At 38.3% G+C, this 15,691-nt stretch overlaps 1 protein-coding gene across 5 annotated transcripts in view; it reads left to right on the forward strand.

Annotated features, from left to right (window-relative positions):
• The window catches only part of slf2 (SMC5-SMC6 complex localization factor 2), a 42,004-nt gene that overhangs the window by 19,314 nt on the left and 6,999 nt on the right, over positions 1-15,691 (forward strand). For 3 of the 5 annotated variants that reach the window (XM_008106548.3, XM_008106549.3, XM_062976325.1), the window contains 11 exons: positions 1,692-1,796; positions 3,284-3,448; positions 4,725-4,827; positions 6,592-6,667; positions 8,692-8,833; positions 10,908-11,013; positions 11,616-11,792; positions 12,568-12,665; positions 12,765-12,849; positions 13,449-13,577; positions 14,803-14,880. In XM_008106548.3, the coding sequence (XP_008104755.2) occupies positions 1,692-1,796; positions 3,284-3,448; positions 4,725-4,827; positions 6,592-6,667; positions 8,692-8,833; positions 10,908-11,013; positions 11,616-11,792; positions 12,568-12,665; positions 12,765-12,849; positions 13,449-13,577; positions 14,803-14,880 (1,264 nt within the window). Of the gene's footprint in view, positions 1-1,691; positions 1,797-3,283; positions 3,449-4,724; positions 4,828-6,591; positions 6,668-8,691; positions 8,834-10,907; positions 11,014-11,615; positions 12,411-12,567; positions 12,666-12,764; positions 12,850-13,448; positions 13,578-14,802; positions 14,881-15,691 lie in introns of those variants that run through there. The other 2 variants (XM_008106550.3, XM_062976326.1) reach the window with 2 other exon arrangements.

A 15,691-nucleotide genomic window follows, 5' to 3' on the forward strand; every position in this document is an offset into this window, starting at 1 on the left:
TTTTGGTATTAATACCAAATGTGGATAAAATAAAACAAATGATTGATTGTCTAAAAAATCAGTACCTTTTTTTCTTGTTCCTCGCAAAGCACACAGTAGCACCTTAATTTCATTTTCAAAATTACAGTTTTTCCTGATATTTTCCATATTCTCAGCTCCCAAATCCCTATTGGGATCTGATCAATTTGTCCCTTTTTTATTGGTCCTAGCTCCGTATCTAACTGACCATATCTCTTCTGCTGCTGGAATCTGTCTTAATACTTTTTATATAAAGCCTTTTCTTTTTATATTTGTTCCCCATAGCCCTTTTCCAATTCATAGCATTCCATGAGTTATGATTGGTTAACTATACCCAAGCTTGCCTGGCTTTTTGATTCATAAGAACACTTAACTTATTTATTTATTTATTTATTTATTTATTTGCAGCATTTATATTCCGCCCTTCTCACCCCGAAGGGGACTCAGGGCGGATCGCATTACACATATAGGCAAACATTCAATGCCTTTTAACATAGAACAAAGACAAACAAACATAGGCTCCCAGCCGGGCCTCGAACTCATGACCTCCTGGTCAGAGTGATTCATTGCAGTGATTGATTGATTGCAGCTGCTCTCCAGCCCTTTTAGTTGAATTTAGCATTGCTTATTTAGAGCAGAGGTAGGCAACTCTTTTCATGCAGATAGAAGTCCGGTGGGGGGGGGGGGGGGGAGAAGAAAGTGGAAGGAGAGAAGAAAGAATAGGCAGAGTGGTGATAGATAAAGGGAGAAAAAGTTTTTTGTGAGCAACCTGAGAAGGAATCCTGGTTGCATGTGCTCCCCAGCATGCTACTACCAAGATAGAAAGCTTTATTGCGTTGTTTGCTGCAGACATGCTGCAACTCAACATTGAAAGTTTGTTTCTCCAGTACCCCTTTACCATTCCTGTAGTGCCGATGTCACTTAAAAATACGTGGCCACCTATACAGGAGATTAGAGAAAGTGGACACCAGGCAGAAAACTACAGAAAAAAGGTTTATTGTCAGAAGCTTTGTTAACAGGTTAATTCAATTTGCTCCCTTTTAAATTGAAAGAGTTCCATATTTTAGCTACGTTACAGATGTTTTTTTTTTTGCTGCCAGTCTGTATTATAAAAAAATCAAGAGTGGCATCTGATATAGTTACGCTACACTTTCAAATAAGGTTGATGGGCAGAGAAGGTGTACATCAGTGGTTTTCAGTCTCTGAGTCCCCAGGTGTTTTGTCCTACAATTCCCAGAAATCCTAGCCAGTTTACCAGCTGTTAGGATGTCTGGGAGTTGAAGGCCAAAACATCAGGGACCCACAGGTTGAGAATCACTGGCGTACAGATTGCTTAAAACAAAACCGTATTTAGTTAATTGCATTCCATTCCAGAAAGTTGGTAGATTGCATGGCTACCACCACCAGAAACATAGGATTGGAGTGTTCATCCATAGAATGCTTATGCTGTTATTGATTCTTTTTTTTTTTTTGAAATAATCTTGTAAAAGTGAATACTGCTTGTCAATAGTTATTTTGTCTAGATGCCTTCTCAGAATGGAAACAGAACTATCAGACTGGACTGTTTGTAATGGTAAAAATACCATATGTGTAAAAAAATCAAAGTTATGTTCAGTTTTTTTATTATAATGCAGATCTACAGTGTTTTTAAGTACCTTTTATTTCCATTGCAGGATAGAAGAACTAGAACAACAGCTACAGCAAGTCAAAGGGGACACTGAAAAAAATTATCTACTCAAAGAACAATCTAATGATGTTGAATTGCTTGCTGAACACAGGTCCATCCTCATGTTTACTGTCTCTGTTTTCTCCTGTGGCAACTCTTCCATTTTGCTAACTTTCTAATGGTACTTTTGAACAAGCTGTTTACATGAAAGGAGTCAGGTACACAGGAACATTGTCAGGCACAATCCATATATGATAGAGCCTAGAATATTATTTCTGTGGTTGATAAATTCCAGTCACCCCACTCTGTTGTGACTGGAATTCCATCTAGTCTTTTGTTTGGTCTTGGAGTGATACTTAATCTTTAAAGTACAAAAGATGCTAGTCAGGTGCTGGTATATGTTGAGAGAATATATAGCCTTTATTTGCCAAAATGCACAGGTCATCATCTGATTCAGATGAGAAATCTGGATATAATCAGCTTGTCAATCTCCATGTGCATTAAACCATAACTCCTACCATCCCCCAGGCAGCAAGCTGTAGAATATACTACTTGATGGTGGATACTTCGATGCTGACAAAAACCTATTTATGTGAGACTTGAATCAGTTGTTTGCATTTTCTTCCAGAACACAACTACATTAGCTAGCAGCCTAAAACAGTTAGACACAAATAGCAGAGAACAGGTTTTTCTTATAACTTCTTATATACTCAAGATTTTTTTAAAAGGCAAAATTGATTCTTGCTCAGAGGTTTTAAAAATATTGTCTATCACTATTTCCTGCTCCTCGATTTATCATGTGCAAACTATCTTGAAAATCTGACCTTCTAGATGCCATATAATTTTTGCTAACACACAACTTAATGTCATTCCATCCTGGTTGGTTGGTTCTAAGGAATTCCTTGCAGAAATCATACTCTTCTTTTTTTGGTAAATTTTATAAAAATAATTGCTTAAGATAAAATCACATCCCTCTTAAATAAATTCCTCAAAAGACTTTCTGAATGCATTTGGTTTATATGTTAGTAGTTACAGTGGGCCCATGATATTTGCTGGGATTTGGTTTCAGAACCCCTTTTGGATTCTCAAGTCCCATTATATACAATGGTTTAAATGAAATGGTGTCCCTTATATAAAATGGCAAAATCAAAGTTTGCTTTTTGGAATTAAAAAAAAATATTTTGAAGTGAATCCTATGTATAGAGAGGCTCAACAGTGTTAATAAACATATAACAGAAATTGTTGGAGAAACTTCCAGTTCGGTGCTGCTAAGAGTTGTAAAATTATCATTCAAGCACATACTATTTGGGCTTTCTCCCTTTAAAATTATACTAAGTAATACATTTTAAGATTTTAAAAAATAATTACTGTACTGATAATTTCTCATCTGTTTTACATTGTTTAATTTTTGTGTATTATGGCTATCTTGTGTTTTAATGATCTGTAATAAAAATTGTTTTGGATAAACGGCTTGAGATTTTGGGAATGGAAGTACAACAGAGCTGGAGGGTACATTTTTGTGGGAAACGGGTCTAGGATAAGTATTTCTCAAACAGTTGTAAAGGACTAAATATTTACAGATGTAATTTTTTGCTACAGGGAGATTTTAGAGAAATATTCAATCGTTGATGGTATTCCTGACCAACATCCAGGTGAAAATATATTCCAGGTAGCACATGCTGGGAAAATCTTCAATCAACATAATCTTGATCTTAGGAACTTTGGATTTCATCCCCAAAATCCTATTGAAAAATACATTTTTAGGTAAACGTTGATTAACACTGGCTTCTCTGTTTTTAAAATATGTCAGCAAAATGGTATTTGTTTATAGTCCGGTGTGCTATTGTATATTGTATATTTTTGCCTTATTCTCTGGGAATCTTCTGTTGGACATTTTATGTGTGTGTGTAGATTAGTGTCTGTTTGAACCTCATTTTACTTATTAAGTGAGAAGTTTACTATTCATTTATAAATAAATATCCAGCAAGTTGCATCATGGACATTTCCTAGGTTTCTATTTGTATCATAGGACAGAGAGGTAGAGTAGATAGTCTGTTTGTAGGTTTCTCAGCCCTTTTTTGCAGCTTTCCAGTGTACTCTCTTTATATTTTCTTAAATTAATACTTCAGCTTGATACCAAAACCTGGTATTAGATCTTCAAATATTCAGTAATCCAATGGTGTCAAAATTGTCACTCTCCTACTGTATTGGACTCCCAGAATTCCTGACCACTGGACAAGCTAGCTAGGGCTTCTGGGAGTTAGAGTCCCAAACTACCTGGAGGGCCATAAGTTTGATATCTCTACTAATCAATAGAAAATGATCTAAATAGATTATAGTCAATGTCCTAGTCAATTTTTAAACTTTAATACGAATAATCCATGTCATTGCCAGTATCTCATTAAAGTTGATCTAAATACATCTAAGGTGCATTGGTGTATAAATATAAATTTAAGAATAATTGGGTTGCTGTGAGTTTTCCGGGCTGTATGGCCATGTTCCAGAAGCATTCTCTCCTGACATTTGATAGCACATTAAGAATAATTCATTCTTGTGATTAGGGGATTTGATTTGTTAATAAAGAGTGGGATGATTTTTTTAAAAAAATGAATTTAAAATTGAATTATGATTCAGTCTTTTCAGCTAATTTTAAATCTGTTTTGTCAGTATGTAACAATTTCTATTTTAACTTTTAAAAATCCGCACCCACAAAGCAGTACAACCTTTGAGCACTTGGCCAATCTGAAAAATGACTCCTGGCCCCATGGCAGTAACCCAACTCTTTTGTTGGGCAGTCTGACAGTACAGTTTGTCTTATACAAATCAGCAATTCCCCTGCTCTTGTAGTAATGAGTCCCATGAATCCTGCAGATGGTGTAGCTATATTTCATAGCTTTGCTTTAGCCATCTGGATTTGATATTTGTTACCTTCGTGCTAGTAAGTTAATAGTCAGGCTTGATATCTTTGTGCTAGTAAGTTAATTGACAGATTAAATATAAACACGCCCAAAATATCAATTCATTGTGCTTCTTTCTGTAGGTCAGGGATAACACAGCAGCTTTTTGTAATCAGTGAAGGCATACTGGTGTCTGCTTACCATACCTCTCCTTGTCCTGTTCCAATGATAAAGTGGATGTTTCAGGTAAGATGCATCTTACTTTATTTTCCATTGTACTAGTAACTAGCTCTCAAGGAATGTTGCATGTGAGTTCTAGCTAAGTAATATTTTAGACTAATTTTCTAGATTGCCAAATACTCATTTCTAGTTTGTACTATACATTGATCTATTGCTATATACAAGAAATATGCACAGTGTTTTCATTTTTAGGTGATATTGCCAGAATTAGCAACATAAGAAATTTTCAGTACATCTCCATTTCATACCAACCATGACATATTTGGCATTGATTAGCATTCAGCCTTGCTTTTGAAGCTACACAGGTGGAGCTTCAAAAGCAAGGAGCCATTTGGAGCCATGGAGAGGAAGAGTTCAGCAAGTTCCTGGACCACCTTAACAGCATCCACCCAAACATCCAATTCACCATGGAAAAGGAAAAGGAAGAAAAACTGCCATTTCTAGATGTTCTGGTCATCCGCAAACCCAATCAACAATTGGGCCACACAGTTTACAGAAAACCTACACATACAGATAGATACCTTCATAAAAACCCGAACCATCACCCAAGTCAAAAAAGAAGCACAATCAAAGCCCTGACAGACCGTGCACAAAGAATCTGTGAACCTCACCTCCTCCAAGGTGAACTAAACCACCTAAACTGGGCTCTACAGGCCAATGGATACTCCACCACAGACATCAGAAGAGCTGCAAGGCCAAGAACAAGCCATGAGAATCAAGACAAAGATCCACCCAGAGGAAAGGTGTTCTTTCCATACATCAAGGGAACCACTGACCGCATAGGCAAACTGATGAAGAAGCACAACCTACAAACCATCTACAGACCCACAAAGAAAATCCAACAAATACTACGGTCAGCGAAAGACAAGAGGGATCCTCTCACCTCTGCTGGAGTCTACCATATACCATGCAGCTGTGGACAAGTCTACATAGGGACCACCAAACGCAGCGCCCAAACACGAGTCAAAGAACATGAAAGGCACTGTAGACTAACTCAACTAGAGAAATCAGCCATAGCAGAGCACCTGATGAACCAACCTGGACACAGTATATTATTTAAGAACACAGAAATGCTTGACCTCTCCAACAACTATCATGTCAGACTACACAGAGAAGCCATTGAAATTCACAAACGTGGACAACTTCAACAGAAAGGAGGAAACCATGAAAATGAACAAAATCTGGCTACTAGTATTAAAAAACGCAAAAATCAGAACAGTAAATAAGAAGCAACACTCTGAGACATGGGAACTAGGGGCAGTTAACAAAGAATGCCCCCAGGCAGAAAGTAGCTAGTAGATGTAGCCATTCAATGCAAATTAGGGTGATTAACTGTAACATTTACAGCTGGCCTCCAACTGACAAGAGTTCTTCCCTCACCCTGGACTTCCCACAGATATATATAAACCTTCCTTGCTTAGTTCCTCCATACTTTACAACCTCTGAGGATGCCTGCCATAGATGTGGGCGAAATGTCAGGAGAGAATACTTCTAGAACATGGCCATACAGCCCGGAAAACATACAACAACCCTACACAGGTGGCTTAAGTTTATCCCAGAATTTGCAGAATGATTCTTAGAGCAGTTTAAGAACCGAAACTGGAGTGGCAGTGGTCCATTATTTGAATTTGCCAAAAAACATTTTTAGTATTGCTGGTCTTATTCAGATCTTTAGTCTGCTAGATGCTACACTCCAGTAATTTGTTGAAGCTGACCCCTGTATATTTAGCAGATATGCTTGAGTTTGCTTGATGCTTTTGCTTTTAATAGATGATGTTGGTTCATTCAGACTGCTCCGTTTCAAGGAAGATCTTACAAACATTGATGGCTTTAACAATTCGAAATGGTGAGTATTCTAGAAGTCAAGGGTAGTAGCCAGGGGGCAGTTTTCAGCTCCTTACACTCGAGGGGACTTCCAAAACAAAGTGACACCAAGTTTGCTTTCAGCCGATCTTTTACTCTTGTAGGAGAGGTGTGGGAAGCAAAGCTACCTGTCGTAATGATTTTCCATGCCTTGGGAGTCCTATCCCATAAACTCATACCAAAATTTACAGTGTCCTAGGAGCAGAACAGATTTGCACTATCTGCACCCCTCTACTTGAAAATTAAAGTTAAAATTTGTTCCATATCACAACTGTCACGAATGTGATGAAATTCTACAGTCAAAATTACACATGTTAGACCCAAGGCTCGTAGTTTGAATCCAGTCCGCCATGTAATTTCAGATGCTGGACTATAACTCCTGTATTCCTCATTATTAGAGATCACTATAGCTGAATGGAGTTATACAGTTAATATCTGGAAGTTTGTTCTGTTTAGTCAGAAAACAGGTTTGAACTTTGATATAAGGCTTATGGATATGATGTCTGATTTGCTCTTTAAGCTTTTCCCAACCTCAGAGTGCTGCTGGGTTGCAATTCCCATTATCCCCAGTCCACATGGCAAATAATAAAAATTCATGGGAGTTATCGTTTAGTAATATCTAGGGACTCAAATTGGGTAAAAACTAAAGAACACTGACAACTATTTAGAAAAATTATAGTTGGCCCTCTATCCCTTTGATGAAAATAAGTTTGACTTCCTGAAGCCAACTAAATTAAGATAATTAATGTGGCACATCATGTTTCCCAATCCCTATTTAATTATTAATTTAGAAGGTTAATCATTAAGTTATGTGATATAACGGAGATATATGTGCCGTTGAAGATGTGTAAGGGATGGTAACTTGGAAGACATGAAACAAATAATGAAGACGCTATTAATGATGTACTCCAAAAAACGATACTTCTGTATTTTAGTGGGTATGTACATAAATCTTTTCTTAATCTAAGATTATTTATATTGACTGTTAGTTTGGGTTAGTTTGCTTCTGGAAAGTAAGATGTGTATGGAATCGCTGTACAAAAGTAGTGTGGAATGGTAGCAGTATATGGTGGTCTTAAACTGTTGCAATGTGGTGAACTTCTAGGTACAGTAGAGTCTCGCTTATCCAACCTTCGCTTATCCAACATTCTGAGTTATCCAACGCACTTTGGCTGCTTCTGGCTTGGAAGAATAAAAGCAAGGCTCTTCCTCAGAGAATTGCAACAAGGCTCCTGCTCCGGATTCCACTTCCCTCCTTGCTGTCTCTCTCCTCCCTGGGGCCTTTCATTCAGCCTAGGCAAGGCTTTGGGGAAGCAGCCTTTGCCCTGCTCCGCCGGCCTTGCTCTCTAGTGCTCTTGACCTCAGTGCCCATCCTCGCCTTGCTCCCCTCCCTGCAGCCCCCCTCCCCCTCTAGCAGTGGAAATGTTTGCTTTATGGAAGAGAGAGAGAAAGAGAGAAAGAAAGAAAAGAAAAGAAAGAAAGAGCAGTTATTGAAGATGGTAGGCAAGGAAGGGAGGGTTGATGGCGGGAGGAGTTTGGGAGTGATGTCCCTCCCTCCTGCCTTTGCTCAGATTCAATAGGTTTTTCCTTAACCCCTCTGTATTATTCAACATTTTCGCTTATCCAACATTCTTATCCTTTTATGTTGGATAAGCGAGACTCTACTGTATCTATTAATGCTGTCATATTCAGAAAATCACTTACAGACAGAATGCATATCTGTATTGAGAACTCCCTCTGTTCTGAGAATTTTGAGAAATGCTGTCAAATAATAATTTTATTTCTTACCCACCTCTCTTCGTGGCTCGAGGCGGGTTATAGAATAATTAAAACACATAAACATTATAAAAATACCACAAATACGCATATTAAACTGTATTTCTATAAAATACATATTAAAATACAAATAAACAGATTAAACAAAGGACACAAGTTTAAAATTAATTCTTAAAAATTGTCCTTTGTCTGCTTAAAAATTCATGCTTAAAAATTGTCCCTTGTCTGCAGCTTCTTTTGGCAGTGAGGAACCAGCAATATGGATTCCATCACTATTCGATATAGCAGTTGTGTTGATCAACTTGGGTATACCATTCAACGAACTATTTCCTCTCCGTGATTTTCAGCCTAGTTTTACAGAAGACCATATAAGGTCAGTATCTAACACCACAGTTATTTTCTTGTGTTGCTAGATTTGTATTGGGCAACACATATTTGGGGGACTCAAATGTTAGTCCTGTTTCTGGACACATTAGACCTGCTGATTCCAAAAATGGCACCAGTTTTCCTCTATCAATTCTAGTTTTTGGCAGGAATATGCCATCTACCAGTCGCCATCTGCTGACCCATAGAAAATCATGATGATCATATCTAAGAAACTAGAGCTGATGGGATCTATACAGTGCAATTTTCTTAATCAGTGCCCCAATTAACCCCAGAAACAGACCTAAAAACCAAGACACCAAGATAATGATGACATTTTGCCCTGCATACAGAATAGTTTGTCATTAATGTAATTGAAGAAATTATCAAGAATCTCAAAACAAATTCCTCCTCTGGTCCAGACGGCTTTACCTCTTAATTTCTATCAAATTTTCCAACCTGAAATCATTCCTAATCTAGCAATTTTATTTAATGAGATATTGGCAAATGGAACCATCCCAGAGACATGGAAAAGGTCAGAAATAATTACAATTTTAAAAGAAGAGATTAATCCCAACTCATACAGACCAATCACATTATTCAACGTAGATTATAACATTTTCACAAATTTGTTAGCTAATAGACTTAAAGATACAATCCCAAGTTAATAGGAAAGGACTAATATGTTTTAATGAAAAATAGAAGGATAGCAGACCCAATAAGGAATATACTTAATGTAATAAATCATGCTATGAAAGAAAAAGAAAAAAATGTTTGATAATAAAATTGGATATTTATAAAGCTTTTGACACGGTAAACCACCAGTACTTGTCCCAAGTTTGTGAAGGCTGTAACTTGAGTGGAAAATGTGTGAAGTAACTGAGGAACTATACGAAGGTAGAAATACTTTTCAATAGGTCTAGATCAAGAAAAGATCAGCAGTGAGACAAAACAAGGTTGCCCACTTTCCCCCATTCTCTATGCACTGGCAATAGAACCACTAGCTAATTTTATTATAAATTGTAACAAAATTAAAGGATTTAGAATTGGCAAGGATGAAATTAGGGTAAATTTAAACGCTGACAACTCTATGGTTCTACTTGGGTCACCAGAGGGTCCTGTATGGGAAGTAATTAACATGAAGAAATTTGAAAAGCTATCAGGGCTGGCCATAAACAGTCAAAAATCTGAAATCTTATACAAAAATCTTATTTGGAAAGAGTTAAAAGGATTACAATCCACCTTAAGGATAAAACTGGGTGAGAAGAAGTTAAACTATTTAGGGTTATACATTCCAAAAACCTAAACAATGTAATATAATTAAACTACAATAAATTATGGGGAAAAATTAACAAATTCAGTGTGTTGTTGAAGGCTTTCATGGCTGGAATCACTGGATTGCTGTGAGTTTTCCCAGCTGTATGGCCATGTTCCAGAAGCATTCTTTCCTGACGTTTCACCCACATCTATGGTAGGCATCCTCAGAGGTTGTGAGGTCTAGGCAAGTGGGGTTTATATATGTGTAGAATGTCCAGAGTGGGAGAAAGAACTCTTGTCTGTTGGAGGCAAGTGTGAATGTTGCAATTGGCCACCTTGATTAGTATTGAATGGCCAGATGGGACAGAATTGAGAAAGCAATAAATTGATGGGATCCCTACCTGTGTTTAAAGGGTAGGGTGGCAATAATGTATTAAAAGAAATCAAAGGGGGCCTAATAATCCCATCCATGGAATGTTGGAAAAAAACTTGAACAGGGACCAATTTGACCAGCGATCACTTTGATCAGGGACCACTCTCCTACATTAGTACCAAAAGTACGAAACAGCTTTTGGTTAACTTTAGATTCGGTTTGGTTATTTGGAATGCTGATTCAGAAAATTGTATTGGAAAGACCACATCAGCTCTAGTTTCTGCTAAGTTCTGCAGAAAGGAGTGAAAATAAAATAAATAAAATAAAAGAATTAAAGAGGAAAGAGGTTTGGGGACCGGATTTTCGTTCTTGCAGCCAACTGTTGGGCCGTGGCCCACGGGTTGGAAACCACTGGTGTAATGAAATAAATGTGAAAATATCCCCTTTTCCGTAGGTCTGAAATTCCTGAAACAGTGACTCAACAATCAAGAGGAGACATTTTTGGAGACCCGTTTCCTTTCTTTTTTCTGGTAGATGTCAACCTTTGCAATATGGCTAAGGTGAGAATGCCTTCACTCTTAATTTGAAAAATGCTTTCTGAACATTAGAATTTTTTAGTGTGGTAACTTAAGATGCAGAACCAAGCTTTATATAACAAAAGTTATAGTTATTAACAGCATATTGGTAGTTTAAAAGAGGATAAACAATTAACCCAATACTTTTTATACTTCACAATTCTTAAGTGTAAAAAGGCTTTTTCTGTGAGTTTGGCATTGCTTAAACTTGACCTTATTGTGTCCAAAACATTTATTGTCTTCTGATATGATGCTAAATGTATGTTTACTCTGTGTCTTTATGCATATTAATAGTACTGGGAATCAGAAATGCTCAGGTTTACACTGCCTGCTTTCTCTGGCAGTCCATCTAAATACATTGAATAGATAGGTGGAGTTGGAGTCCAAAATCTGTTTGTTTGTTTTTTTTAAATTACATCCAGTGAACAGTCGGATATGCCTTCTTCAATGGAAGAAATAAACAGTGTTACTTTAAATCTGATGGCACGATTACTGTCTGCAATTCCAATATATACTGTATACCTGATGCTAGAATTAAAATTGCTAAAATGTTCTGATGTTCTTATTTTATTTCTTTCCCTTTCTAGTTTCTACAATTATGTATAAGCATATGCAATGACGGTTACACGCAGAAAGAAATATTTATCTTGCTACTATTGTTGTTTAAACTGAGTTTGGAAAAACAGATGAAACAATTTGCCCTAGTAGATTTGCAGTGCCTTATTGTAAAACTATTGGAAAGCATAGAAAAATGGAAGACAAAGGTAGTTTCATTTGTAATTGTTTAGAATAATATATGGACTTGAGTTGTTAATTGTTAAAATTTTACCTTTTCTCCAGCAATGCACTTAGTAGTTGTATTTTGTAGAACTGAAGCTTTAGCAAATCACCTTAAAATAAGCACTTTTAACTCAACCCATTTGACAATAATTACTTACCTGTATTAGTTGCCTAAGAAAGTCCTATGAACGTCATGGGGTCATTGTAAATTGACAGGCAATTTGAAAGCACATACGTACATACATCAGAAGTTCTGACTAAAAATCTGTTGTTTTAATCTGATGAATTGGATACATTAAACTAACTGCAGTGGCAACTGGCTGGATCTACACTGTCATATAATGCAGTTTCAGGATGCGGATTATAACTACATTGAACAGTATAATTGCAGTGTGCACTCAGATCATCCAGTTTAAAGCAGATATTGTGGATTATCTGCCTTGATATTCTTGGTTATATGGCTGTGTGGAAGGGCCAGTAGACTCATAATCCCTTTCAATGCAGCAATCTATATTCTGAGACTGCATTATAAGACAGTGTAAATCCAGCATGTGATAAATGCTTACTAATTTTTGTCTCAATATTAAACATGTATGTGATAAGAGTGGTGTTCTTTTTCTGTGAAATTCCCATAAATTGGAATAGTATTTAGCAAAAAGAAAAACTCCATGATGCCTTATTTTTAATATGGGCAAACGTATTAAACTGGTTTTAGTAATTGCCTCTAACTGCACTAACTATTGTATCCTTTCTGTAAAGATGCCTGAGTTATGCTTGGCAATAAGTTGCTTATCTAGCCACCATCACAATCTTTTGCATTTGATCCAGTTTGTCCCCAACTGGACGGAACGAGGAAGGTAAGCTATTACTGCAATACAAATAATTATTCAAATTACTTCAGACAAAATGCAGAAGGGGGAATATACATCATCCTGACTTAAACTTCATTTTTCCAGAGAAGTAAGAAGACATCTTAGCTTGGTGGTGCTATCAAAGCTTCTTGAAAACCATGTGAACATACCCAGTAGTCATGACCAACAGGTACAGTATAAAACTCCTTTATTAAAACATGGCACTTGTTTACTAATTTATCTTTTCATCATTTTGGAAGTTCGATGCAAAAGGGAGAGTTGGCAAAAAATGTGCCACTTTCTTCATTGCCAGAAATTAACCTATTCTAAGAATGACCCTTGCTTGGCAGGTTTGCTCCTCTAGTCCTTTTATCTCTGCAATAAGCAGATTTATGAACTACTGGAATGTTGTCTGGTGTTAAGTTATAAAATAATCTTTGAACAGTATTCACCCATCTTCTTTGGATTTTCATTAATCAAAATAATTTGAATCTGCGTGTTAATTACAATTGATTTTGTCAATTGTTTTATTTCGTTATAACCGCAATAAATGACAAAATCATGCATAGCAGATACATGTGTAACACATGTATAACATGCAATTTCAAATTCAGTTATTCTAGGACCTGAAACTTCTCAGGGTCCCGATGACTGCCAGACAGATGTTTCACATGCTGCGTGATTAATGTTAGGTGTTTATCTTCAAATATTGTTAAAGTAACTGGTTTAATTTTGCCACAAACCAGTAAGTCTCCCTAATCTATTTTTTCCTTCTTGGAATTTAAATAGATGTCACTTCTATGCAAGGAGCTGGTCATGATGAAACCTTCAAATTTGGTAAAGAAGCTCTTGGCAACATCAGCTGCTGCTGATGCTGAACTTAGTAATGCATCTTTTATTTCTAAATTTGAACCCAAGGTAATGTCAGATGCTATTTTTGAAAAAGCAAGTTTCCTGAGCTTATGTGAGAATAATGGGCTTAAGACATGATTTTATATTTATTGAGTTACTTTTGGAGATGAAAGTTTTTAAGACCAAAGCAGGGGATGCCGTGTTTTATGTAGTTCAGCAGTTTTAAAAATAATTTTATTGGTTTTAACTACAGTAAAACCCCGCTCGTTCGAGCCCCGCTCGTTCGAGCCTCCGTGCAATCCGAGCAGGTGAACGGGGAGGGCCGCAAAGGCCCTCCCCGTTCACCTGCTCGCTGGCGTGCGTGTTGCTAGGTAGATAGCAAGCTACCTAGCAACATGCATGGGGCGCTCGCCCCTTGGGAGGTGGCCCCTGCGTGTTGCTAGGCAGATAGTAAGCTACCTAGCAACACGCAGGGGTCACCTCCCAAGGGGCGAGCGCCCCATGCGTGTTGCTAGGTAGCTTGCTTTCTACCTAGCAACACACACGTCCGACTCCTTCGCCACGCCGCCGTGCCCGGCGTGACGAAGGAGCCGAGGCACGGGCGGGCAGGTGGGTGAACGGGGAGCACTTTTGCGGCCCTCCCCCTTCACCCACTCAATGGAGGTCTCCCCTCCATTGGAAGACAGCATGGATCCGGAGGGGTGCAAACTCCTCCGGATTCATGCTGCCTCCCAACGGAGAGGTCTCCCCTCCGCTGGAAGGCAGCATGGATCCGGAGGGGCTGCAAACTCCTCCGGATTCATGCTGCCTCCCAACGGAGAGGTCTCCCCTCCGCTGGAAGGCAGCATGGATCCGGAGGGGTGCAAACTCCTCCGGATTCATGCTGCCTCCCAACGGAGAGGTCTCCCCTCCGTTGGAAGGCAGCATGCATTCGGAGGGGCTGCAGGCTCCTCCGGATTCATGCTGCCTCCCAATGGAGAGGCCTGGTAATCCGAGTCATCCGGTTGACCGAGCTGAGGTCCGCCCGTTTGACTCGGACTACCGGGGTTCTACTGTATGTATTTTTAATAAGTCCCATATTTAATTCTATTTTAATATTCCCATACTTTAGGTTTTAATTTATACATTGTGCAGTTTTATGTTGTTAGCTGCTATGCGTCTCCTTGAGGGAGAGAAAGCGAGATACAAATACTATAAATAAATAAATACTTAGAATCATTTTCAATCCTTGTTCTTTGTTGTGCGTGTTTATTTAAATAATAAATAAATAAAATCTATGTTTATTTTCTAGGCATATTATTTGGTTTATGTTCTTCTTCACTTAGTCAGAGAAGCTAGCAATTTTGAGAGCACAAACCTCAGTCAAAAAGTACGTAACTGTCTTAAATTTCTTGACAACATTAATATATCCGTACTCTGAAATGTGCCTATGTGACATGAAAATGATCATTCAGTTTTAGATGAATGTAGTTCTCATTTAAAGAACACGTTAGCAGATTTTTAAATTACCCCTAGAAGTGACCGGAAATGTTGTTCTGGTTTTTAATCGTATAGAGTCAAAATGTGATTCCAGAGCATTCTTCAGTGGAATGTTTCATTAAACATGTCTAATACAGTGTTCCCCCACTACTTTGCAGTTCACTTATTGCGGACTTGCTGTTTCGCGGAGGAAAGTTTTATTTATTTATTTGTTTGTTTACCCACCCCATTGCTGTTTTTAGTAGTTAAGTGGCCTTTCTCCCCCTTGCAAGCCCTGGAGAGAGTGAAGCCTTTTCTACGTGAGGGTGGGCGGCAGCAGCCAGAGGCAGCCAGCCACTGTAAGAGGCAGCCAGGCTTCTTTTTCTGTTGGGTGCCCTATGGCAGCCATGGGGTCGGCAGGGGGCTTCTTCCTAGAAGCCCTGTGTGGTGGGAATTTTTCTCACTGCTTGGCCTCCTTGCAGAACGGCAGCAGCAAGAGCAGCAGCAAGGAGTGCGGCAGCGGCAAGACCAGCAGCTGCAGGATTGGAGGCGACGGTTTCAACAGCGGCGAATTTGGCAGCAGCAACTCTTGCGGCGGTGAGGACTTCCTGGTGCCCCTACCACCACCAAGAGGCTGCACCAGGAAGTCCTCACTCTCCCCAGGGTTTGCAAGGGGGAGAAAGGCCACTTAACTATTAAAATAATGTTTAGATATTAAAATA

The sequence above is a fragment of the Anolis carolinensis genome, chromosome 3 (genome assembly GCF_035594765.1).
Source record: "Anolis carolinensis isolate JA03-04 chromosome 3, rAnoCar3.1.pri, whole genome shotgun sequence".
NCBI classification, from domain to species: Eukaryota; Metazoa; Chordata; class Lepidosauria; order Squamata; family Dactyloidae; genus Anolis; species Anolis carolinensis.